Source organism: Ambystoma mexicanum, chromosome 12 (assembly GCF_040938575.1).
Source record: "Ambystoma mexicanum isolate Mex_15411 chromosome 12, UKY_AmexF1_1, whole genome shotgun sequence".
NCBI classification, from domain to species: domain Eukaryota; kingdom Metazoa; phylum Chordata; class Amphibia; order Caudata; family Ambystomatidae; genus Ambystoma; species Ambystoma mexicanum.
In genome coordinates, this window is record NC_090936.1 from 926,909,807 (window position 1) to 926,936,576 (window position 26,770).

The 26,770-nt window shown below is 46.7% G+C and overlaps 1 protein-coding gene across 1 annotated transcript in view; it reads left to right on the forward strand.

The window, feature by feature from the left end:
- Positions 1-26,770, forward strand: part of CFAP54 (cilia and flagella associated protein 54) — a 3,669,934-nt gene that overhangs the window by 426,288 nt on the left and 3,216,876 nt on the right. The window contains exon 5 of the mRNA XM_069629416.1: positions 26,664-26,722. Within this exon, the coding sequence (XP_069485517.1) occupies positions 26,664-26,722 (59 nt within the window). The remainder of the gene's footprint in view (positions 1-26,663; positions 26,723-26,770) is intronic.

Sequence of the window (26,770 nt, forward strand, 5' to 3'; positions counted from 1 at the left end):
CGGAATAAATGCTAAACACGAACGTTCGGCTTCCGATAAACAAGGCAAATCACCTCCACTTGTCACAGCGCGACACTGAAAAAAAAAGAACTACTGGGGCTCGCCAGGGACAGAAGGATTTCCAAACCAGTTTAAATGAGAAAAAAGATCACACTACGGGCCTTGATCAAGAGTCTCTTTCAACAAAAACTTCAAAATCTACGATAAACAAAGATTTTCCTATCTTCAAGGACTATAGACCGACAAACGCCCCAGCTACTAACAGCGTGAGGCAACTGGTTTTCTGCCTACCGGTGGAGGAAAAAAGTTTTAATGATAGAACGAAGCCTCAGAAAGATGGAATAAGTTCAGAACCAAACTTAAACTGTTCAACGCCAACAAACCAGGTGGCCCAGACTCCAGTGTGCATTGACCTAATAGAGACGTCGGGGTCTTCAAACACCTCTAAATCTACAGAAGACCTTCTGATGGAAGAGGTCCTCGAAAATTTAAACCATCCTTGTGAAAAACCTGTATCTGATCTTGTGGAGTGTCAAACGATAAGAGAAACACCACGGGAACACCAACCAATAGCAATCTCGGATCAAGCCCTAAAAGATATAGGAGACTACTTTTTCGTCTCATTAGAAGATCGTTGTAAGAAGCTGACTCGTAAGGCAAACTGGGGCCTGGATAGATCGCCTGATAAGGACGAAAAAAACACAAACCAAAGATTGCAACAGTCAAGCCTCACTAAAGTGTCAAAACCAGATAGTGGCATCGGGGCAAATTCCGTACATAAGGAAATGGGAAAAAGCAAGCAAACAAATGACGGACATAGGAAAAAGGATAGACGGGAATACAGTCAAGAACATGTAAGACCAAACAGAAAGGAAAGAGACCAGGAGGACAGTGGGATCACGTCCAAATCAAAACCTGATGCGAGGAGGGGTGCTCCCGCCTTTAAATTGGAACAAATTGGAAACTGTCGAGAGTATGTAATCCTCAACAGAAGAACGGTAATGGAGCTGCTCCATAGTATCCCTAAATTGAGATCGGTGGAATCAAGAGACTTGTTACTAGTGGAACCAATACACGAAGGTCGTCAAGCAACTGCATACCTATTCATCTCATCAACATCAGTGAAACAGAAACTACGTGAATCCTTAAAACAGTTAATGAAATTAGGATATGACCTAATCGAAACCGAATCAGCCAGAGTTACACACAATCCTGAACGCTGGAAAGCCATCTCCTCCTACCGTAACTCAAGGATAAGAACAGACTCCTCTAAAGTCTCTAGATCCTGTGAAAAGAAGATGCAAAAACAAGTACTGGGGCAGAAAAACAACATAAAACCCCTATCGCTGGACACAGAGAAGACATTTAGTGTGGAAAAGAGAAGTCCTCGGCCAGAAGCCGTAAGAAAACCGGAAACATCTCGAACACCTAAAACCTCCGATAAAGGAAGACTGAATGAGTCAATAACAAAATATGAAAGAAATCCAAGAGGTCCACCGATTCAAATTAAAAGAACATGTACGCAGATTGTGGAAACATCGCAAAAAGACGGAAAAGACAAAGAAAAACCAAATCCTTTGCAAAATCTCTGGGCCTGGCTCCCCAAAGCCCTGACCACACAAAAGAAATAGCAACTCGTTTCCACAAAGCTCTACGACGACTCAATACGAGGAACAAACATCAAACGAGCCAAACTAGGCTCGTGGAACACCCGAGGATTTAAGCACCTTACAGCACAGGGTGATGTTGAATTGCCTTCCTTCGATATCCTGTGTCTACAGGAGACTTGGCTAACTACAAAGCCCACCCTAGACGGATATGACATAGCCTTTGAAACAGCAAAAAAGGGACCAAAGGGGAGACCCTACTCGGGGCTGTTAATCGCAATCAGAAATGGAAATGGAATGGAACTACTAAACATCCTAACGTCATCATTACTCATGATCTCAGTACAGATAAAATGGAACTACTGGAACACTATAACGGCCAAATCAGTGATAACATCCCTGATTATCATAAACCTGTACTGGAATCCGGATGCCATTTCGGATAAAGACTTTCTGGACTCAGTAGAAAAAGAAATTGATAAGGCTTACATTGAGCACTCTGAGGTCCATCTGCTTATCTGCGGAGATTTAAACGCCGTATGTGCTAAGAAACTTTCAGGCAAGGCGAGAACAAAGGCTGAACTGAGAGGTGAAAAATGGACAGCTTTGATGAAATTAAAAAATCTTGAAAACGTGGCCACGTCAATTCACACGATAAACCTGCCTCCAACATGGGAAGGTAGAAATGTTACGGCCACAATTGATTACATCTACGCTTCCTCCACACTCCTGCCTATCATCGCATCCTTTGACATTCAAAAAACCGAGGCGAGTGATCACAATCTGCTATGCCTAACTTGGCCAGTCACTGTAACCGAAAAAACAATGTGCGCTCCAAAGCTCTAAAACGAATCGTAAAGGAAATCGTCTCGCTCTGAGTCAAAAAAACGTCATCTGCTTAACAACTAATTACATAAAGCGAGACCCGTTGGAAGGTGCCTTTGCACAACCGGACTATAGTGACCTGCTAAACGTCTTCATGAAACCAAAAATTAAAAACAGCACATCAACAAACAAGTCAACACACACGTATGACCAAACTTTGGTCTTCAGAAGACGCAAACTCAGAAAGCTAAAGAGAAGATACACGAAATCCGGTTCAAATACTGATAAACAAGATTGGACTTGTGAATTAAAGGCCTACAAGTCCTGGCTGATAGAGCGCCGACATATCATGTATCAAAAGGACTCAGAAGACATGCTACGGTGCGTGTCCTCCAAAAACCCTCGAGATTTCTGGGCTCTGATAAACGCGACTGATCAAATCAACTCAGATGCCCTGATCAATGGCATCTCGGAAACAAAGTGGAAAACCCATTTTGAAAATCTCTTCTTTGACGTCGCTGCAAACAACATCATTATCCAGGAACAAAATCAATCTTTGTGGGTGGAGCTCCATGATGTAGAAGATATCCTATACATCTTGAAAAAGTTGAAAAACTCAAGAGCGCCTGGGCCGGACGGCCTGACCAACGTGCACCTAAAAGAACATCCGGAGGTCTGGTCAAAGTTTATAAGTGCAGTCATTCGAAGAGTGACCACAGCGAAAGCTCTACCAAAATCCTGGACTAATGCAGTGATCGTCCCTATCTTCAAGAAGGGGGTGAGAGACGATCCCAGAAATTTTCGACCTATCGCTTTGCTAAATGTGATCGGCAAGGTCTATGGATCCCTACTCCTTAAACACTTCCAAAAATGGGCCGAGAACGCGCCTTGCAACGACCCGTTTCAATCTGGGTTCAAAAAGAACGTAGGAACAACCATCAACATTCTCACGGTTAACATCTTAAAAAGTAAGTCGCTTGCCGGAGGCCCACGAACTTACATGGCTTTCGTCGATCTTAGCCAAGCGTTCGACCAGGTAAATAGATCAAGGCTTTGGGAAAAGCTAAGGACCTGGAAGTGTCCAGAAAGCATACTACAACCACTCATAGCCCTCCACACAGCCACTAGAATCCAAGTGAGGCTTGACCACCAAGGAAAACTCTCTGATGAGATCCCTACAAACCGAGGAGTCAAACAAGGATGCCCGTTGGCCCCGGCGCTCTTCTTGACCTTTATAGGGGACTATAAAGAAGCGGAGCTCACGGTTCGTTCCTTCCCTCCACAAATTGGAAACACGAAAATCTCAAGAATCTTATATGCGGACGATATCATAATAGCAGACCAGACAGCAATAGGGCTGCAAAGACAACTGACAAACCTTGCTGCATATATCGCCGCAAATGGCTTGGAGATAAATAAGCCAAAGACCAAGATTCTGTTCTTTGGCAAAGGAAAAACAAAAAGTGATTTTTTCACATGGACTTTGGAAGGAGAATCCATCGAGAAGGTGACAGAATTCAAGTACCTGGGTATCATGGTGGATAACACGCCAAAGGAAAACGCCATGCAAAAACATCTTTTGAGGAAAACAAAGAGTTTAATATCTCAAGCAAAAGCAATAGATAAGAAATTTGGGCGTTTTTCTCTTATACCAGTTATAGAATTCTACAAAATGAAGGTCATACCCACACTTGTGTATGGAGTTGAAGCTATGCCTGGCCTCCCAAAAAAATATCTGGCCCATGTTGGAAAGCCAATATTGGAGAGAAGTCTTAAACCTACCGAGTTCTACTCCTCTGGTATTGATAAGACGCGAAATGAGCCAGCTTTCGTTGACAGCAGTAGTAGAAAGGAACACCATGATGCTTTTCAGAAAATTACTCCTTGAAAAACGCTCGAAACTACTAGAAGCGATAGATGCAGAAGCTGAAAGTGGTTACTCCGCCGTCCTGACCCAGTGGTACAAGGATCAAGAAGCAAAACTGGATGAAATTAATTGCTCAAAAAAAGACCTGGTGGAAAACCCAATGAAAATTCAAAAGAAATTAAACGAGCTTGACTGGGTCAACACCTTGGAGCAAGCAGGTTCTTACAAACTGGTGGCCGACTTACCACTCATGACCTTCAAACTACATGAACTCCAACCCTTTGTGAAAAGATACCCTGATCGTAAATTGAGGAACACTTTTCTAAGAGCTCGTCTCAATTTACTTCATACTAATGAAATTCTCAAGATAAGAGGTCTAGCAACAACAAACAAATGCAGATTCTGCACAGACCCAGTGGTGACAGAAACCACAAGACACTTACTCCTAACTTGTCCAGGCGTAGAGTCTATAAGAAATTCTTACCTGAAGACGACGCTAGCAGCGGCTCATATCTTTGATGAAGAGATCTGGTGGGCCAGGCTAATCGGAGGTGGGCGTACTACATGGGTTACTGCAACCGCCAAAATCTTGGACACAATACTTACGACTACAACCAAAGAAGACGTGTAGAGTAAACTGCAAACTGTAAAAACCCAGAAACGAAGAGTCCGAGCACAAAACCTTTTAAAAACCTTTTAGGTTAAAAGAAAGTATAAAAAAAAAAAAAAACAAATAGATAATAATGTCAATTTCATGTCTTAGGACATAAACAATCCGGCATCCGCCATGCACGTAGTACACAGTCTACCCTGTTATATCTCAAATCTAACATCTTAAACATCTTTGATAAGGGTGACCCAGCGCTGCTGGTTCCGTTAGATCTTTCCGTGGCATTTGATCTTGTTGATCACACCATCCTTGTGGATAGATTCTGTAGCACAGCGCACTTCTCAGTGGAGGCGGCTCAATGGGTACTCTTTACTATCTCATTGTAAGGCCAGAGTCTGTGTCCAAGACGCCTGTGTCCAAGACGCCTGTGCCTATGAGTTCCTGATTTCTTGTAGGGTGCCCCAGGGATCCTATGTTGCCCCTACTTTAATATATTTACGTGCCCACTATTTGACCAACTGGGCGCTGCTGGTATTATTTATGCAAACTATGCCGATTACATGCAGTGCCTGGTGCCACTGTCTGGCTACCACAATTTTGACTCCACATCCTTAAATAACATTTTGAGACTGATCGAAACATGGATGCTGGCGAATAAGCTAGCACTAAATAAAGCCAAAACCGAACTCATGGTGGTCGATACTGGGCCACAAATTAAGAAATTAGGGAAAGAATATGAGCAATTTGATGTGGCGGAGATTCTGATTAAAACGCAACCCAAACTAATAATGCTGGGCGGTACACTGGATCAGAACCTGTCAATGAGGGCTCATGCAAATATCCTTGTGGTGGCCACTTCATACTATCTGAAGCTGCTTGCTCAAGTACGACCATTCCTGGGGGTTAACAACTGTGCCATGGTGGCATGCGCCATTACAGGATCTAGACTCGATTATTGTGCTAGTCTCCTGTTAGGCATTTCCATTGGGGACCTATCTTGGCTCCAAATCTTCCAGAACAATGCTGTGCGCATTGTAGAACGTCTTCTCAGAACAAATCATGTGTCCGATGTTCGCAGAGCCCTACATTGGCTCCCTGTGAGCAAGCACATTCTGTTTCGGGTCCATTGCATTTCCCATTGCTGCATTTATGGACAACGTCCCCTTTATTTGGCTAAACATCTTACTTGGCTTCCAGCTCGCAGAGCCCTGCGCTCTAATAACACTTGCTTACTGGCTATCCCACATGCTAAACTGTCCTGCTTGACTCGTGGTTCCTTCCACATGCAGCTCCTGTACTATTTATTTATTTTGTTGCTTATATAGCATGCCAAGCCTAAAGGAATCCGGCCGCTACGGAATGCGCTGCCTCCTAACCTGCGTGCTTGTGCAGCATTTCCGGAATTCAAAAAGAAACTGAAATCCAGGCTTTTCTGCTGGCCTGCTTCTTTGCATGAGTACTGTGGTCTCTGAATGACCCCTTTATGTTGCGTGAGTGTTTGTTTGTCCTGTTTTAGCGCCTCTATGCGCTCTATGCCCATGGGCTTTTGTATCGCGCTCTATACATAATATACATCAAAATAAATCAATCTCCAACCGACTCACAGCCTTGGTATACTCTCCTGCCAAGGTCTGTGTTACTTTTTCACCAGCTAATTGAACTTAGTTTAATCGCCTGCCAAGTGTTACATGTTTTCTCACAAATGACTGGGAAGAGCAAGGTTTATATTTGTTTTCACATAGGTATTGCTGTACAATTTTCCCTTATTTGTTTGTGGTTTTCCTTTTCTGCTAAAGTGGGTTTACTCTCCTGCCCGATTTACCAATCACTACCCAATTGTAATATTGAAGTTGTTTTACAAATGTCAATTTATCTTCCTCATTGATTTTTGGCCAATGCCGCACCACTGCCCTCTTTGGTCCTCAGTGCCCCGTTCCCCGGACAGGCACCTTTTGAAGCAGTCCCGCCGCAGGGCACGTTCCCAAGACACCTCGTTGGTCGCACCGGGGCTTCTAGGGACGTTTGCTGTTCGCAGTTCGTGCCGGCGGCACAAGCAGGCAAAGTCCTTGTTCTCTGGGCTCCCTTGTAGCAGAGTCGTGGCTCGGTATTCGACCCGGCAAGGAATGCTTTCTTCCTCCAGGCACCTCGTCTGTGCTGTTTGCCGGCACCAGTTTAAGGGTTGCTGGCAGGCCCCATCCACGGTCCGCCACCGATTGTTCGGTTCTCCGCATGGCCACTGGGGGTGCTCCTCGTTGCAGTACTATTATTCCATGTAATTGGTGTCATATTACAAAAATGCATATAACCATATGGTACTTGAGGGTTTAAATTGGGGGATGCTTTGGGAGTTTTTAGAAACTGCTATGGTTTGGGTATGGGAGCTGGGTTCCCTTTCTTCATCGGAGGGATGAGACCCTCTGACTCGTCACATAGATCAGAAGGAGAAAACGCACTACAATGTTCAACTGGCTTTTATTTAAATAATAAAGAAAATACCTCACTAACCCTAATCTATGGGATGCCCTACCTAACAAAACTAAACTAGGGTGCTTTATTTATTGTATACGGTTTTATTAAACCTTTACATAAAGAATTTACAGAAAGGAAGAGGTCTTTACAAAAGAGAATTCACAGTAGTAATTCATAATAAAATAAACAGCAAAACAAAAGGATATCAACATAACATTCACAGAGTAAAATAATTCTTAAGTAATAACCAAGGAAATTGCATCCTTAAAATGTCAACATATATCTTAAAAAATGAGAAACAAGCAGAAAGACCACACAGTCAAATCAATGGAGGGAATGTCAAACAGTTTCCCTGAAGTTATCTGGGGCAATCTGAATGAAGATTCTGGATAAATAAAGAAATAGCTAATCCTTCTCGCGTATTTTGTACACAAAGGGGGTCATTCCGAGGTTGGTGCTAAGGGAAAAACGATGCCGGCATCGCTTATCGCTACGGCCTATTCTGACCAGCCAGACCGCTATTAGCGGCATCGTAAATTACGGCGTCTCTAATAGCGGCATGTGCTCGGGCACGCGGCCCACCATGCCGGCATTAGTGGCATGCTGTAAACTGGAGGAGATCACAAGTGAAGCGGACATGCAAATAACGGCTTCATGAAGGCGTTAAAAGTGGTTACCGTCATGCCGTAAATACCGGCATTGCAGACCAACCGTAAAATGCCATGTGCAGTGATCCCAACTGCCACAGGTGCACACAATCGGCACAGGTGGAGGTAATGGAGTCTGGCCCACTACAAAAGGAGCACACTCACACACCACATCCCCTCCCACACCAAGATGATTCCAATAGTAGTAGCATTACCAGAGCTGGAGGACATGCTTGCATTGCCACAACAGCAGCAACAACAACAACAACAGCCGTCACCACAGAGGAGACGCGGGAGGAGAAGGAGGGTGAGACAGGCCCAGCATACCCCACCAGTGCAGCCACTGTTACCACGCAGGCAGCCCCCAATCCCTTGCATCAGAGCCAGTCCTTTCAACCTAACCCCTGAGCAGATCCACACCCTGTACCGTCTGGACTGGGACACCATCACCACCATTGTGGACCTGATACACGATGACGTTGTCAGCCTCATTGAAATACGCACCGCCATCCCCCCCTACTGAAGGTAGTGTCTGTGCTCCACTTCCTTGCCACAGGCACCTACCAGCACACAGTGGGGCACATGCATGGCGTATCACAACCCTTATTTTCTCGGATTCTGAACCAAGTGCTGGATGCCCTCCTCAAGCACACAAGGGACTACATATCCCTACCACGGACTCCCCAGGATATATTTGATACAAAAGTTGGCTTCCATGCACTGGCAGGCATGCCGCATTGTGTAGGTGCCCTCGACTGCACCCACGTGGAGTTGGTGGTGTACCACAACCGCAATCAATACCACTCCATCAATACCACTCCATCAATGTGCAGATGGTATGAGACGCCAGCAAGATCATCACACATTGTTGTGCCCGATATCCCGGATTAACTCATGACTCTATGGTCCTACGGAACTCCGCGCTACCACGCTTCATGGAGCGACATGCTGAACGATGTGCCTGGCTGCTTAGAAAGTTGCATGACTGGCACATGGCATTGAAATGGGGGGAGAGATGCACACACCACCATGCTGCCAATGTTGATGTGATTGCACGATGTGCACATCACCGAACACTGTACCCCAAAGCATCACAAACGGTACATGACACCCAAATCCCATAGGCATGAAGTAAGGTTGACACCTATCACTACATGACTAACAGAAAACCACCCCACATCCCACAACACGTGCACCACTCATCAGCGGCTCTCACCCTCCGTAACGCCATCCTGCACCGTGCAGTGCATATGCACTATGTTGCTGTCTCCAGCGTATCACCACACAGGACAAGCATCCCTGGGAGTGCATGAAAATGAACCAACTAGGGAATACACAGTCTGTCACAGGGCCACCACACCCACAGGAGTGCTGCATGTCACTATGGGAATGATCAGCCCTGATTGCACAATATTGCACAGACTACTGCCAACGCTCCCTCTAAGTAAATCTCACAGAACACAACACATCACAAATTTGACACGAACACAGCTGTATGCATACAAGACGCCATTGTACACCATGTATCATCTTGAAGATGCAATCCACACCATTAGTCCATGGCACAGGACACATTGAGGTACTGAATATGGCGTAAATACATCCAGGAACATGTGCATGTGGGCAATGATAAACTGCAGGCATTTGTGACTAGTACAGCTGTCCATAATGAATCGACTAACAATTAACTTTTATTGCCTCTCATGCAGGTGATAGTGGCTATCCCTTGAAGCCATGGCCCCTCACCCCTGTCCGAAACCCACAGAACAGGCACGAGGAGGACTACTACAATCATTCCCATACCCGTACCCGTGTGGTCCTGTTGAAGGCACGATTTCGCTGCCTCAGCCGGTCGGGTGGGGTACTACTCTACAGGCATGAGAAGGTGGCCAAGATCATCATGACATGTTTCATGCTGCACAATATATGTATCCGCCGGAACGTGCCCCTGACATTGAACTGCTACCACCCGGTGATGATGAAGGGGATGAAGAAGATGTGGCTGGACATCATCATGGTACCGATGCACAGGAAGGACTTGCTGTGCGCCAGTCAGTGATTGCACAATATTTCTGACACACATGGCAGCAGAGGGTGACATGATGGTTGGACAGAGGGCACTGGGTGTGGGGGTACATGTACACTATGCACGGTAAATGAATAAATGACACATGCGCAATGATGAATGTCCACTCAGATCTTGCTTTTCACACAACGGGTGTATTAAATATAACAATGTAAACAAAAGTGCAAAAACCCTCCACCACCCTCACCCTCCCCTCCCCCCACAACTCCCACACACACCCTCAGCCCCCTCCCCCCACAACTCCACCACACACCCTGACCCCCCCTCCCCCACAACTCCCCCATACACCCTGACCCCCCTCCCACTCCCCCCACAACTCCTCCACACACCCTCACCACCCTCCACCCACAACTCCCCCACACAATTCCCATCGTGTCTCCAATGCCTACATGAGGCTGCCCTGACGATCAATTGGCACTCCCTGGACCTGGTGGCAGCATGTCTTGCCGGCGCAAGGAACGTGCCGACCTGCGGAGCGGGCTCGTCTGGGTCAAACTGGATGATGACGGTGTGGCCGCCTGCTGGGATTGGGTAGCTGGATGCCCTGCCTCCATGACATCAGCTATGCAGCCTATGACCTGGCAGAGGGCCGAGACCTCCTTGCAGAGGCGGCTGGTGTTATCTGCAAAGGATTTGGCCATGGAGGCGGTGTTCTCTGTGATGGACCTGCCTAGAGAGGCGAAGTTCTCACCCACTCCTGTCTGGCCAGTCTGTTGTCCTCAACAAACTGCCGCACAAGGGCAGTCAGCTGTTCTGACCGCTGCGGCCCTGCGGGTGCACCTGTGGAGGTTGATGGTTCCTGGCTGTCCTGCTCAGCCTGCTCAGCCTCCATGCTTGACAAAATGGGACTGAAGTGCCCTTCCATCTGCTCCTGACCAGACTGCTCCGGGGTGGTGAAGTGGTCACTTCCGAGGGACGATATTTGGGGGATGCCGGTGGACTGGGCATACGGACCACATCCGAAGCATCGTCTTCAACGGCCACCCATATGTCATCCTGTGGGTCCTCCACAGCCAGGGGTGCTGTGGCTGCCACCTCCCCAGCCAAACTGGGACTCCTCTGAATGCGGTGCCTCGCCTGATTCCTCAGGATGGCCAATGGGTGGTGGTGGTGCTTCGCCCTCTACGGGCCTTGGCGGCACCGGTGTAATGGCAACCTGAGGTGTCTTGCCTGTTGGTGCACGGCAGCCCCTGGGTTGTCCCCTCGAGGTCGAAGGGCGGTTGGCGTCATCCCGGGACCTCTTCCGGGGTGTGGACTTTGCGGGGGTTGCATCCTGTCCATCGCTGTCATGGTCAGAGCCTGTGGGGGTCAAAGAGAGGGATGGCATGAGTGATGTTTTGATAGGCATCATACATACATTTGTACAATTGATCATCCACACAATTGGGGGTAATAGGCATTTGTGTTCGTATGAGCATGTTGTTTGTTACATGGGTGGGTTATGCAGGCATACGTCAGCGACACTCATGTTGGCCAAGAGCTATGCTGTCTGACATGCATATTATTTGGGGCCTGCACGCTGTGTGACTCATGGCATTTACATCTTTGTGTGGTATGTGTCAGGTACAGCATTGCCTTGCAGCAGGCATCTGCATGTGTCTGTGATGCATCCGCCTACTTTGCTGGGAGTGTGTGTGTTGGACCATGGATTGACTCTTTGGACTGACATATTAGTTGACTTTCATCAGACTCAGCATTACAATGTTTTCTTAGGACACTCACCTCCATCGCCCGATGTTGTGGCGCCACACTCCATCTCACCAACACCTTCTATCCCCTCGATTCCTATCATGCTGGCGCATACGTCCTCCCATAGGGTCAGCTTGATTGGTGAGCTGGGACCTCGTCCTGTTCCAATTGCCTGGCTCCTGTTCACTGAGAGTATATTCCTAACTCTCAGTCGCAGGTCGTCCCAGTGCTTACGTCAGTCTTCGATGGTGCGTGAGGTGTTCCCAACAGCACTGACCTTCTGACCAACAAGTGCCCAGATCTCCTTTTACTTCAGTATTGCCTCCCTCTTCATGTTGTTTGAGAAAACTATCCCAGCATGCTCCTGCAGGGTCCCAACCAGCATCTCCAGCTCATCCTCATTAAATCTCTCCTTCCGCTGGTGGGCAGCTCCCTTCTTAAGGGCCTTGGGCATAGTGGTGTGATAGGAGAATGTTTTCACAACAACAGCAGAGTCTTAGAGCTCATGTGTGGTGAGGATGGCAATGGATTGTGTTTTTAAAAATGGCCGCCGTGCTCCTTCCCGTTCCTGTGCGATGACGCTACTTCCGTTTACGCTTATTAGCGGTGACCGTTATTAGCGGTCACCGCTAATAACGGTCACTGCTAATGCCGCAGTGGGCCATGCCGGTAGTGCTATCTGCGCTATGCATGATGCTGCTAAGGGCATTTTTCGTGCATTTAACGGCATGACGGTCAAGACCTTACCGGCATTGGCGTAAAGCTTGTGCCCGCAAAGTCGTAATAGTCCTCTATTAACGGACTAATGACTGCCCGGACACGCTATTTACGCCATGCCGGTAAGGCCCGTTACTTAACTCCAAACTCAGAATGGCCCCCAAAGACAACATTGCCAGACAGGTCAGTAGATTGGCCATAGCACAGGTCCCTCAGTAGGCCTAGACAAGAGTCTCTTAGGGTGTTTATTTGAGTACAAGGAAGGATAAGATGTTTAGCCGTTTCAGGTACTGAACAGCAAAATCTACATAAGCTGTTCTCCACCTTAGTTTGATTTCTTCTAAGCATAGTATCCAAAGTAGGCAGTATATTCCAACGTAATCTCAAGAGAGATGCCCGATATATTCTATTTGGGAACATAGTAAGAATCTTGGAGAGGGAGCCTCTTTTCTTGTGTTCGTGTGATAAGTGGCTCATCAATTTATGAGTGAAAGGTATCTACAGTGAGAGACCAATCGTAGTCCAGCAACTTCTTGTTAGTTTTTATCAGATTAGTGTTTAGTTGCTCCAAATCAGAGTCAACACTTTAAAGAATCTTTTCTCAAAAATTGCAAAATTTAGTTAGAAAACCTGAGAAGTCAATGTTGCTTCCTACTAACTCATATAGGGTATTTGGTGATGAGGCCTTAATTTTTGCATATAATGTAGGCATTCTCCAATGCACACATGACTTTAGAGAGGCATATCCTAGTTCATATTGAATTGCAGTGAGGGGAACCGCATTCAGTAGGCCGAGGATCCGTCTCCAGATTCCACCCTCAATTACGTTCAGTTTAGACACAACTTGCTCCGTGCATAATTCCAGGTCATAAGTCAATTTGGGAGCAAGTTAACCTTCAAAGAAAAGGAGAGCTGGTTTTATGGAAAATCTCCCATATTTGTGGTCAATTTTTAGGATCTGATTTTCCAATAATTTTGCTTTATTAGAAAGCACATCAAGGTGCCCACTGGAGCCCCTATACTCACCAACATAATAGCCTAAATAGGTAAGGCTGCTAGAGATGCCCACCTTCGACCCCTCCAAGTTCCACGAATGACTCAGGTTCTTATGGGCTCCTTTGGCAAATGTGAGGATTTTAGTCTTACTCAGGTTAATAATCAGGCCATTAATCTTGGCGTAGTTGGCAAAGGTGTCCAGAAGGCGCTGAAGGCCCACCTTGGTACAGTCAAACAACAGAAATTCGTCCGCGTAAACCAGCCAGACAACCTTACTGCGGCCCACTCTTGGGGCTAATAGTCCCTCTTTATACAGATGTTCCGCTGCGTCAGACACATACTGATTGAACACCCAGGGGGCCAGAACACACCCCTGTCTGACCCCACAGTGTGTCTGAATGTTACTTGACATATCTCCCTTTTGATTGAGGCGAATTCTTATACCATCATTTTTATAGACCCCTTCCAACAGACTCAGTAAGCCCCTTGGTAAGCCCCACAATGCAAACTTGCACCATAGCCTTTGTCGATCGACGCAGTCAAAGGCTGCAGAGAGGTCGACTGAGGCCATAATAATATGGCCCTTGTCCTTACTCCAAGCCGCGTCCTGAAGACATTTGACCACAATGCCGTTGATGTTAGTAGAGTGGGCTTTACAAAAGCCTGTCTGAAAGGGGCTTAGCGGATGACAGCTTTTTTCCAATCTTCAAGGTGTGAGAGAATTAAGGCAGAGAAGATTTTGCAGTCTGCATCAATCAGGGCAATAGGCCGGTAGTTCTTAGGGTCTGACCTACTGCCACACTTGAAGATTGGGATAACATGTGCTAGAGACCAGGATTGTGGGCAAACCCCAGATTGAAGGATATCCTTAAATTCATAGTACAGTAGATTGGATCTGACTTAAAGGTGTTATTGGTTAGCCCATTGGGTCTGGGGGCTCTAGATCTTTTGCATTTTGAAATGAGGCCCAGAATGGTATCAATCTCAAGGAGGGGCACCCATTTAACAATAGGCCCAGCTAGTATAATATCTTTAGGCTTCTCCCCCCAATGATGATTTAGGGGCAAATCTGTCACCATAGAAATCCAACCATACTTGTTCCGAGATCGGGTTTAATTGGGATATGGCCAAATTAGAATCTTGTCCATTTACAATACAACTTTTGCTCAGGTAGTTGTCCAGAAAGATGTACTCATGCATGGAGGAAGAATCACCATGTCGCCAAGTATGCCAAGTGGTATCTCCAGCTTGGACTTTAGAGTACCCAACCAAGGGCTGTAACCCCACATTTTCCAGCCCCACAAACCAGACAAAGCCTAGTAGTTTTTTCCTAGAAGGGCCCAGAGACTCCATATTCATCTTACAAATTTCCCAGGTGGGAGATTCAAATTTACATTCACAGTTTAGATCACCAGCAACCAGGACATGCCCATTCTCGTTAACAGAGAACCAATCAGATACAGCATGGCAGATAGATGCCACAAAAACATCAACTGGTGATATGCCACTATGCCAATAGATGTTTATGATTGAAAGCTTCAGAGTGCCATTCCTGGTTGAAAGATCCACCCCCAGAACCCCAAAGGGAAGACCCAAAAAAACAAAAACCCTGAGGCCTAAGCAGTGGTCCACTGCAATCAGACCAATTGCCGGTCAACCCCCCAAACTCTGTCTGGCCATCTGGTAACCATCCAGGTGGGGAGTGGAGGTCATCCAGGTCTCTTGTAAGCATACAATGTTAGCCACTCTCAATTGCAACAAGCAGTCAGGGTTAGTAAATAAGTGTCTCTTGAATTCCAAGAGTTAATATATAAATCGCAACTTCCACTCAAATCTGTTGAACAAAGTGATTGACTAGGGAACGAGTTTCTGCCACAGGGTCGAGATGATAGTGGCCCAATCAACATCTGAATTTTGTTTTTTTTGCTGTTTTAATTAATTCAGTTGACTACTGGGGGCCCCGCGAGGGGCCAGCACAGAGTTTGCCCTTTAACTGGACATTAGATAACTCTGAGTTCTCTGCATCAAAAGTTATTCTGGACTCTTTGCAAATTTTTTAGTTCTGCCCAAATGTTGTCATACAATTCGACAAATGAGCTAAGGACCACATTAAGGGCGGAACCTGTCGGATGGGATAGTCGGATGCGGTCATCAAGTTCTTTGAGGGTATGGTGCAGTCTTGGGGACCCCTCACACCCATGAGTATCCCCCTGACTGCACACATCCTCTGAGGAAGTGGTTTTAGCCGCATCAATCCCATCAATTATGTTCGTATGGGTAGTTGGTATCTTCGGTGGAGGCGTCACAAGTCTGTTGTGTAGTGCGTTCGGGGATTTCGCCGCCATAGGGCAAATCCATTGCTTGATCTGCACATTCAATTATGCTGATATCGGTGATATTGTTATGAGCTCCAAAGAAGTCCTGAGTAGTCGTGGCCGAATGGTCCAGCATCGCGTTACCTCTAAATGCTTTAGGTAATTTAATTTCAGTAATCTTAGTCGCTTTCAGAATGTAGTGATCCATAAATGTTTGACCCAATATTGGCTGGATAGGTCTTTGCGACTTTGGAGTATTGGAGTGGGACTTTCCAATAGGAATGGCAGATACGGTGAAGGCACGCGGGGTATCAGTATTATGGACCAGAACCTTATGAGTAGAAGCTAGATGACACTGGTGGTTATAGTTTGAAGGTGTTTGCTGAGCCATAGGTAAAGTGGTGGGTAAGTAATTCTTTAAGCCCGCTCCAATATTCCCAGCCAAAGGGTTAGAAGAAGGTAGCAGGACACACAGAGGTAGAGGTCACTGGTTGAACCTGAGTAGGGGACCATTGCTTCGCCCCATCTAGGGACGATTGGATGTTGCCCAAAGGGTCCATCAAAATAGCATCCATTTGTGTGGAGATTCCTTTTTGGCTTCGCAAGCCGGCCCTCATGTCAGTAGCAAAGAAAAAATAAGGAACAGCAAAGAAAGTAACCATCAATCCCAGATCAAAGGGCTTGTGTACAGTGCGGGCCCCACAGTCTCTGGGACGGGCGGTTAACAGGAGGGCAGAGCCACCATCAGATATGCAGCAAAGAAAAGAGTAACCGCCAGTCCCAGATCAAAGGGCTAGTACACAGTACGAGGCCCACAGTCTCCAGGAAATGCGGTTAAAAGGGAGACAGAACCACCCTCGAGTATGTAGCACAAGTCAACAGAGTCAATCCTGCCATATGTAAGCCTCCGACAGGCCACACCCCCATACGTGCGGTAATTAGACCGTAAATATAGAGTCTTCTGAGCGCAGCCTTGGGCGAAAGAAGAGAGCAAAAACATTATCTCTGACTTAATCAACAGTTCAGCAGGCTCTGGCCCAGGAGTAAGGCCGATAATGTACCTGAATGAGGGAAGTCACCAGAGCCCACAGGAGCCACGAGGAACACAAAGAACACACTGCGCACTCCGCGTGTGTTCCAGCTTATAAATCCAGCCTCCTGGGAAGTTAGTGGCGAGTGAAGAGGGATTCACAGAATGCCTCCCGGCAGAGCCAGCACAGAAAACTAACAGCCTCTCCAACACGAAGAACACACTGCGCGCTCCGCGTGTGTTAAAGCTTATATGTCCATCCTCTTGGGAAGTTAGTGGAGAGTGAAGAAGGACTCACAGAATGCCTCCTGGCAGAGTCCTTACCGTTCTGCAGCGGCGGGAAAAGCTTGCTCCTGCAACTCAAGGGCTTTTATCCCTTATATACGTCTAAAACAGGTATTGACACCTTACAAAGATCCTCCATCTGAATTATCTTACTGTAGTCTACTAAGAGACCAATTCATAGCCTACATGGGGCCATCACAGTATACTTATTAGGTTTCTGTCTAGGAGACTCATACATTTTTGGAAGTGTGCAAATCTGTGCTGTTAAGGGATATTTCCCTAATAGTTCTTGCCTTGAGGACGACCCTTCGGTCGAAACACGCTTCGGCTGCGAACCCAATAAAAATCACCATTCACAAATCTGGATAGTTGTTTTTCGAACACTGAATGATATTGTGACTTGAGAATTAGAACTTACTGTCCTTTGCGCAGTAGTACTACACTGTTTGGGAGAATTCTCTCTTTAGGCTGAATTTCCTAACCTAGTGAGTCCCCCAGCAGCTTTGCTGGATTTCTGGAGTTTGTTTTTTCTCCTGCCAAGAGTGAGACTCTTTTCTCCCACTCTTGGACATGATTTATGGTGTTCCTTTGACTGTTAATGTGTTTTATGGGCTATGGGGTCCTTTACTCCATAGGGTCTCACGTTTTTTTACTATGTGTGTTACACAGCAACCTCCGTGCAGTAACACAGGGGTGTCATAGTGACACCCCACCATAGACTCCATACCCTGGGACTGACTACTGTCTCCCAGGGCATGTAAAGTCACCATTATCTTTACTAGTCCCAAATTATTAACAGAAACCAGTACAAACCATCATATTGTGGACGTACTGGTCGGGGCAATTCGATTGCCCCGGGGTCTGTTAGTCGAGGGGGCACGTCTCCGTCCCCCCTGATCGAGTTTTGGCTGGTGGCAGTGGATACTACTTTTTATATTCGACCGCGAATATATCCCTATGGGATTTTCCCATTGTTCGAGGCTACCGACTTTAATTATTTAATTCTCATAGCCTCGAACATACCGCCGGTTTATTTATTTAATATTAATTCGCCGGTTGGTATTTTTTGCCAGGACTCGATTCTAAAATGGCGTTTGTGTTCTCTTCTGTGACTCCAACCCAAGTCGAGCCCTTTGTTCCACTTTTTGGTGGGCTTCTCCACAGAAGCCTCCAAAAGTGGTGCCACTCTGTCTGGGTACCACAGGGGGTGTGGTAGGGGGTTTAGGCACCCTGGACTGAGTTACCTTGGTAACTCAAGTCGCACTCTTGTGTGATTGGCCCAAGTGGTGAGCCGGCGGCTCACCACTTAGCATGTTTGACAGCTAGGCTGAGTGAATGGGGGCATGCTGCATAAAAGCAGGGCTTTGGGGACTGGAACTCCAGAAGTCGCCACAGGACCTGAGAATCAGAGGAGGGAGAAGCTGAGCCGACCTGCCACGACGACACCACCGGTGGAGCCCTGCGGAACCGACTCACCACTTCCCGACGACAGAGAAGATCTCCCGGCTGGAGAGGCTTCTTCCCCTGACTGGTGGGCACAACCAGTTTACCTTCTTCTCTTTGCACCCCAGACCGTCTTGTGGTGGAATTGCCCGTGCCAAGCACCCCAGCAACTGGATAGCCACTTACCACTGGACCGCGAATAAAAGGACCGCTCCTTTTACCTGAGAACTCTGCGGCTGGTTTCTTCCCTGGCAGTGCAACAGACTTCTGTCTTCCTCCCCGACAAGATCCTCTCTTCTCCCGGACGAAGCACCGACTTGCATCCGCTGCCAGGAACAACTGCCCCCGCTGGAGTATTCTCACCACTTTAAGGTACCGTGTCCGCCAAGCCTCCCTTTCTAAAGATTGCTACAAGGTAATAATAACCCCTTAACCTTCTGGACTGGGCTGGCCGCCTTGACCTTCTAACTGGTTCCTTTCTTTGGTCCAACTCTTTTTGAACCTTTTCAAGACTTTTGTGCACTGCAACCGTGTGACCTTGGACACATTTCGTTTTGATCCCCTTAAAGTGGATCCGGCCTTCTGAACTCTAACTTCACGGTTTTACTTTGCCTTCCTCTCTTGTTGTGTTCTTGTAAAAGTGTTGGGACCTGTTTCAATTTATTCTCTGCTTTTCTCTCCCTTTTAAAACGAATTCTTAGAGTGCCATCTGCGTTAAGAGCTCACCGCTGTCTGAAAATAAGTGGGGCTTTACTTAAGACTTGTCTAATATTCTTCTAACGGAGTGTATATCTTTTAGTGACCGTGTTTTTGAATTGCTTACTATTAGTGCCTGTGTGTTTCTCTAGATGTGGTTTTAAATAAATAATTATATCTCTTTTACACCAAGCCCTGGTCAGTGTTTACTTGTTCTACTGTGTTCTTTTGACCTATTGTGAATACTCTGTATACTGCCTAACTCTTCTTGAGGGAAGTCTGACTGCTCAGCCACAGCTACCAAGTGAATCTGTGTGGTACAGACTGCTACCAAGTGGGTTTACTGCCAAACACCTGTAGTCTTAAATCTTTTGCAGTGGCCCCAGAGGGAACTGCACAGGTTTCTGTCTTAACATACACACCCACCACTTCTATGTTTGTAACTGTTGGAGGAACTGGGGGTACCTGTGTAGTATTTGCAGCAGCAGACAACTTATACTACTAGCAAGTTGAGCGCTCCCCACTATTGTCATTTCCCCTGTTTCATTCCTTTAGACTACTCCTGGCAGTCAGCACAGAAAACTAGCAGCCTCTCCAACACGAAGAACACACTGCGCACACCATCTAGCACTAGCGTGCTAAATGTCAGATTTGAAGTCCAAACTAAATAGTCCGCCCTCTGTCAAAACTAGCCTAAGATGACCCTACCACTATTAATACGTAACAAAAGGCCAGGAGAATGACTCTCTTCTACTGGGGGGTGCTTCTCAGCACAAGTCTCTTCAATATGATATCTTCGAATAGTTTCTTGCTATTACTTGTAATAGGTCCTTGAGTTCTTATAATGGGTCTTCCCAGGCCTATATTTGTTTCTCCAAACACCCAGTATCTTGATGTATTGATGTATTTCCACACTTGTATGGAGGTGTTATTGATGGGGATGGTCGAGTAAGATGGGTCTATATTTGATTTTTTAGACAGTGCGAACCACCTACAATTAGCAGCTCCGTCTTGTCATCATTTAGGCATAAGTTGTGGGAGGCCATCCAGTTTTGGGTGATGCAGTATATTTGGTTGATTGATTCGATGTATTACCAATGATGGGCAGGAGGATTTGGGTGTTGTCAGCAAAGTTGGTGTAGAGGGTGGTCAAACAGAGATTTGGTGTATCTGTTGTAGAGGGCAGGGGAGATGCAGGATCCCTGAGGGACTCAGAAGGTGATGGGATTGGGGAGGCATTGCTGCTGAGGACTCTTGAGGAGTGGTTGCTGAGGAATGATTTGAGCCATGCGGTTTGCGTCTTGGGAGAAGTTGAAGTTGGCAGAGAGCTGTTGACAAAGGATGTTATGGTCAACAAGGTCAAAGGCAGCTGATAGGTCAAGAAGGAGGAGTATGGATGTTTCCGGTATCAGGGGGAGAAGCTTTAGGAATAAATACAAGTGACTCATTGTAGTTACTGTACTCCTAAACCATGACACCAAGTGGTCTGGTCCAGTTTCTTTGCCGGAGAGGACATCCCAAATATATGGCACTGAGACTAGGGTCTAGGAGTACAGTATTCACTTCAGTAAGTAACTTGCACTATTCTGATCCTGCATACCCTGTGACTCCTCCCACTTTTACTATGGGTGACTAGGTCAGTACCCTGACCTTGTTGAGAGGGAATTGGAACCCCTCTCATCCTTGGGAGGCCTACCAGGGAGGAATCAAGTGCCAGTTCTACCCCAGATATTGGCAGATGAGGGCTCCAACTCCTGCCCCCACCCCTAATGTCAGCTTATATCCGAGCAGTATCCATGTGTATCACCCCATGCCCCTTAAGGAAAATGCTCGTGCAGCACCTGACGAGAGAAACAGCGAGTGAAGAGGGATTCACAGAATGCCTCCCGGCAGAGCCAGCACAGAAAACTAACAGCCTCTCCAACACGAAGAACACACTGCGCGCTCCGCGTGTGTTAAAGCTTATATGTCCATCCTCTTGGGAAGTTAGTGGAGAGTGAAGAAGGACTCACAGAATGCCTCCTGGCAGAGTCCTTACCGTTCTGCAGCGGCGGGAAAAGCTTGCTCCTGCAACTCAAGGGCTTTTATCCCTTATATACGTCTAAAACAGGTATTGACACCTTACAAAGATCCTCCATCTGAATTATCTTACTGTAGTCTACTAAGAGACCAATTCATAGCCTACATGGGGCCATCACAGTATACTTATTAGGTTTCTGTCTAGGAGACTCATACATTTTTGGAAGTGTGCAAATCTGTGCTGTTAAGGGATATTTCCCTAATAGTTCTTGCCTTGAGGACGACCCTTCGGTCGAAACACGCTTCGGCTGCGAACCCAATAAAAATCACCATTCACAAATCTGGATAGTTGTTTTTCGAACACTGAATGATATTGTGACTTGAGAATTAGAACTTACTGTCCTTTGCGCAGTAGTACTACACTGTTTGGGAGAATTCTCTCTTTAGGCTGAATTTCCTAACCTAGTGAGTCCCCCAGCAGCTTTGCTGGATTTCTGGAGTTTGTTTTTTCTCCTGCCAAGAGTGAGACTCTTTTCTCCCACTCTTGGACATGATTTATGGTGTTCCTTTGACTGTTAATGTGTTTTATGGGCTATGGGGTCCTTTACTCCATAGGGTCTCACGTTTTTTTACTATGTGTGTTACACAGCAACCTCCGTGCAGTAACACAGGGGTGTCATAGTGACACCCCACCATAGACTCCATACCCTGGGACTGACTACTGTCTCCCAGGGCATGTAAAGTCACCATTATCTTTACTAGTCCCAAATTATTAACAGAAACCAGTACAAACCATCATATTGTGGACGTACTGGTCGGGGCAATTCGATTGCCCCGGGGTCTGTTAGTCGAGGGGGCACGTCTCCGTCCCCCCTGATCGAGTTTTGGCTGGTGGCAGTGGATACTACTTTTTATATTCGACCGCGAATATATCCCTATGGGATTTTCCCATTGTTCGAGGCTACCGACTTTAATTATTTAATTCTCATAGCCTCGAACATACCGCCGGTTTATTTATTTAATATTAATTCGCCGGTTGGTATTTTTTGCCAGGACTCGATTCTAAAATGGCGTTTGTGTTCTCTTCTGTGACTCCAACCCAAGTCGAGCCCTTTGTTCCACTTTTTGGTGGGCTTCTCCACAGAAGCCTCCAAAAGTGGTGCCACTCTGTCTGGGTACCACAGGGGGTGTGGTAGGGGGTTTAGGCACCCTGGACTGAGTTACCTTGGTAACTCAAGTCGCACTCTTGTGTGATTGGCCCAAGTGGTGAGCCGGCGGCTCACCACTTAGCATGTTTGACAGCTAGGCTGAGTGAATGGGGGCATGCTGCATAAAAGCAGGGCTTTGGGGACTGGAACTCCAGAAGTCGCCACAGGACCTGAGAATCAGAGGAGGGAGAAGCTGAGCCGACCTGCCACGACGACACCACCGGTGGAGCCCTGCGGAACCGACTCACCACTTCCCGACGACAGAGAAGATCTCCCGGCTGGAGAGGCTTCTTCCCCTGACTGGTGGGCACAACCAGTTTACCTTCTTCTCTTTGCACCCCAGACCGTCTTGTGGTGGAATTGCCCGTGCCAAGCACCCCAGCAACTGGATAGCCACTTACCACTGGACCGCGAATAAAAGGACCGCTCCTTTTACCTGAGAACTCTGCGGCTGGTTTCTTCCCTGGCAGTGCAACAGACTTCTGTCTTCCTCCCCGACAAGATCCTCTCTTCTCCCGGACGAAGCACCGACTTGCATCCGCTGCCAGGAACAACTGCCCCCGCTGGAGTATTCTCACCACTTTAAGGTACCGTGTCCGCCAAGCCTCCCTTTCTAAAGATTGCTACAAGGTAATAATAACCCCTTAACCTTCTGGACTGGGCTGGCCGCCTTGACCTTCTAACTGGTTCCTTTCTTTGGTCCAACTCTTTTTGAACCTTTTCAAGACTTTTGTGCACTGCAACCGTGTGACCTTGGACACATTTCGTTTTGATCCCCTTAAAGTGGATCCGGCCTTCTGAACTCTAACTTCACGGTTTTACTTTGCCTTCCTCTCTTGTTGTGTTCTTGTAAAAGTGTTGGGACCTGTTTCAATTTATTCTCTGCTTTTCTCTCCCTTTTAAAACGAATTCTTAGAGTGCCATCTGCGTTAAGAGCTCACCGCTGTCTGAAAATAAGTGGGGCTTTACTTAAGACTTGTCTAATATTCTTCTAACGGAGTGTATATCTTTTAGTGACCGTGTTTTTGAATTGCTTACTATTAGTGCCTGTGTGTTTCTCTAGATGTGGTTTTAAATAAATAATTATATCTCTTTTACACCAAGCCCTGGTCAGTGTTTACTTGTTCTACTGTGTTCTTTTGACCTATTGTGAATACTCTGTATACTGCCTAACTCTTCTTGAGGGAAGTCTGACTGCTCAGCCACAGCTACCAAGTGAATCTGTGTGGTACAGACTGCTACCAAGTGGGTTTACTGCCAAACACCTGTAGTCTTAAATCTTTTGCAGTGGCCCCAGAGGGAACTGCACAGGTTTCTGTCTTAACATACACACCCACCACTTCTATGTTTGTAACTGTTGGAGGAACTGGGGGTACCTGTGTAGTATTTGCAGCAGCAGACAACTTATACTACTAGCAAGTTGAGCGCTCCCCACTATTGTCATTTCCCCTGTTTCATTCCTTTAGACTACTCCTGGCAGTCAGCACAGAAAACTAGCAGCCTCTCCAACACGAAGAACACACTGCGCACACCATCTAGCACTAGCGTGCTAAATGTCAGATTTGAAGTCCAAACTAAATAGTCCGCCCTCTGTCAAAACTAGCCTAAGATGACCCTACCACTATTAATACGTAACAAAAGGCCAGGAGAATGACTCTCTTCTACTGGGGGGTGCTTCTCAGCACAAGTCTCTTCAATATGATATCTTCGAATAGTTTCTTGCTATTACTTGTAATAGGTCCTTGAGTTCTTATAATGGGTCTTCCCAGGCCTATATTTGTTTCTCCAAACACCCAGTATCTTGATGTATTGATGTATTTCCACACTTGTATGGAGGTGTTATTGATGGGGATGGTCGAGTAAGATGGGTCTATATTTGATTTTTTAGACAGTGCGAACCACCTACAATTAGCAGCTCCGTCTTGTCATCATTTAGGCATAAGTTGTGGGAGGCCATCCAGTTTTGGGTGATGCAGTATATTTGGTTGATTGATTCGATGTATTACCAATGATGGGCAGGAGGATTTGGGTGTTGTCAGCAAAGTTGGTGTAGAGGGTGGTCAAACAGAGATTTGGTGTATCTGTTGTAGAGGGCAGGGGAGATGCAGGATCCCTGAGGGACTCAGAAGGTGATGGGATTGGGGAGGCATTGCTGCTGAGGACTCTTGAGGAGTGGTTGCTGAGGAATGATTTGAGCCATGCGGTTTGCGTCTTGGGAGAAGTTGAAGTTGGCAGAGAGCTGTTGACAAAGGATGTTATGGTCAACAAGGTCAAAGGCAGCTGATAGGTCAAGAAGGAGGAGTATGGATGTTTCCGGTATCAGGGGGAGAAGCTTTAGGAATAAATACAAGTGACTCATTGTAGTTACTGTACTCCTAAACCATGACACCAAGTGGTCTGGTCCAGTTTCTTTGCCGGAGAGGACATCCCAAATATATGGCACTGAGACTAGGGTCTAGGAGTACAGTATTCACTTCAGTAAGTAACTTGCACTATTCTGATCCTGCATACCCTGTGACTCCTCCCACTTTTACTATGGGTGACTAGGTCAGTACCCTGACCTTGTTGAGAGGGAATTGGAACCCCTCTCATCCTTGGGAGGCCTACCAGGGAGGAATCAAGTGCCAGTTCTACCCCAGATATTGGCAGATGAGGGCTCCAACTCCTGCCCCCACCCCTAATGTCAGCTTATATCCGAGCAGTATCCATGTGTATCACCCCATGCCCCTTAAGGAAAATGCTCGTGCAGCACCTGACGAGAGAAACAGGCACAAAGAAAGTCCTCCAGTATCCCACACTACCCTTGTCCCAGTGCCAGAAACCTGGAACTGGCGAAATCAGAGAGGCAGCGAAGAGAACCTCAGAGCCTGCACCTGGAATACATGCTGTCAACGCTCCCCAGCCTTGGCAGCAGCTACCACATGGCAGCTGTATACTCCCCAGATCACCAGGAACTGAAACTCGGGTCGCAGACTCACACCCAGACTGTACTCCCCTTGCGGGAGCCAGGACCAAGGCCCCCTAACAGAACTACTCCGGGAAGTTGTGGGTTGTTTGTGTGAGGTCCGAGGAGGAGGTGGTAGACCAGCAGAAGGAAAGGAGAAGCAGTGTGGAGGTGATTTTAGGAGTAGGTGAGGTATGGTTTAGTGAATGCAAGTGGCGCTGCATAGAGTGTGCGTGAAAGAGTGGCAAGTGCGTTCATGGAACGGAGTGAATGTGAAGTGCTTGTGTGAGTGAAAGAAGGATGCTTGAATAGACAGAGGGTGGGGTAGTGGCAGTGCAGAAGAAGGAGGGACTCTCTAGGAGGGAGGAGGAGAGAGCAGGTGAGGCTTGGAAGGTGTGAAAGACATCGGAGGGACAGGAGACATATGAAGCAGGATAAGAGGAGGGGGGTTGGAAAGGAGCAGAGTAGTAGAGAAGGGAGAGTAGTGAGGGGTAGAGACATATACTGGCGTGACAGTAAAGAGACCAATTCGGGAACTGTGTCGGAAAGGCACAGCCCAATACCCCCTTTAGATCACTAATAGCTGGACAGTGTAGCGCCCCCTTTAGATCACTAATAGCTGGACAGTGTAGCGGCAGTCTGGGAATCCCTGAGGGAGAATAGACTGAAAAAGCATTCCGTCTTTAGGTCTTTATTTCTAATGTAAGTCAGAACAGAGACGGTAGAGAACAATCATTGTTTTATTTCAACCTGGGAAGTAAGGACACCTGGGTTAGGGAGGTGGTGGTTTTCTAGAAAAATGAAGAAAACCTTGAACTGTCTCAGATAGTATTTCTTGGGCCGTCTGCAACATATGAAATCTACCCACGCCAGCTTTTAAGGAGGCAGAGTAAGAGTAATACAGTTTACTGTCATCCATGTTCAGGCACTTTTAGACCTCACAACACCTTTCTGAGTCTTCCCCACTAGCATTCGGTTTATACCTGTATCTGTGAAACCATTGCATCGTGACGTGCAAGAAGACCCTGGTGTGTGGAGAAATGCAGCAGTGACTGCCTCTTTTCAGAGTCGTTGCTCCTATGACCTCCTCTCACTGTTCTCAAAAATGTGTTAATGGAACTAGGGGGGCTAGTTCACGAACTTCATTTAATGTATCTTAGGCCCTTGTTTGATTTTTCTAATATTAGTTATTTACTTTCTATCCATACAGGTGCTGTTCTTATCTACAATGTTTGCAGATTTCTGATGAGTGCAGGACATTCAGCAAAGGTATGCAATAAAATATTTATTTTAAAGTATGCATAAATATTTTACCAC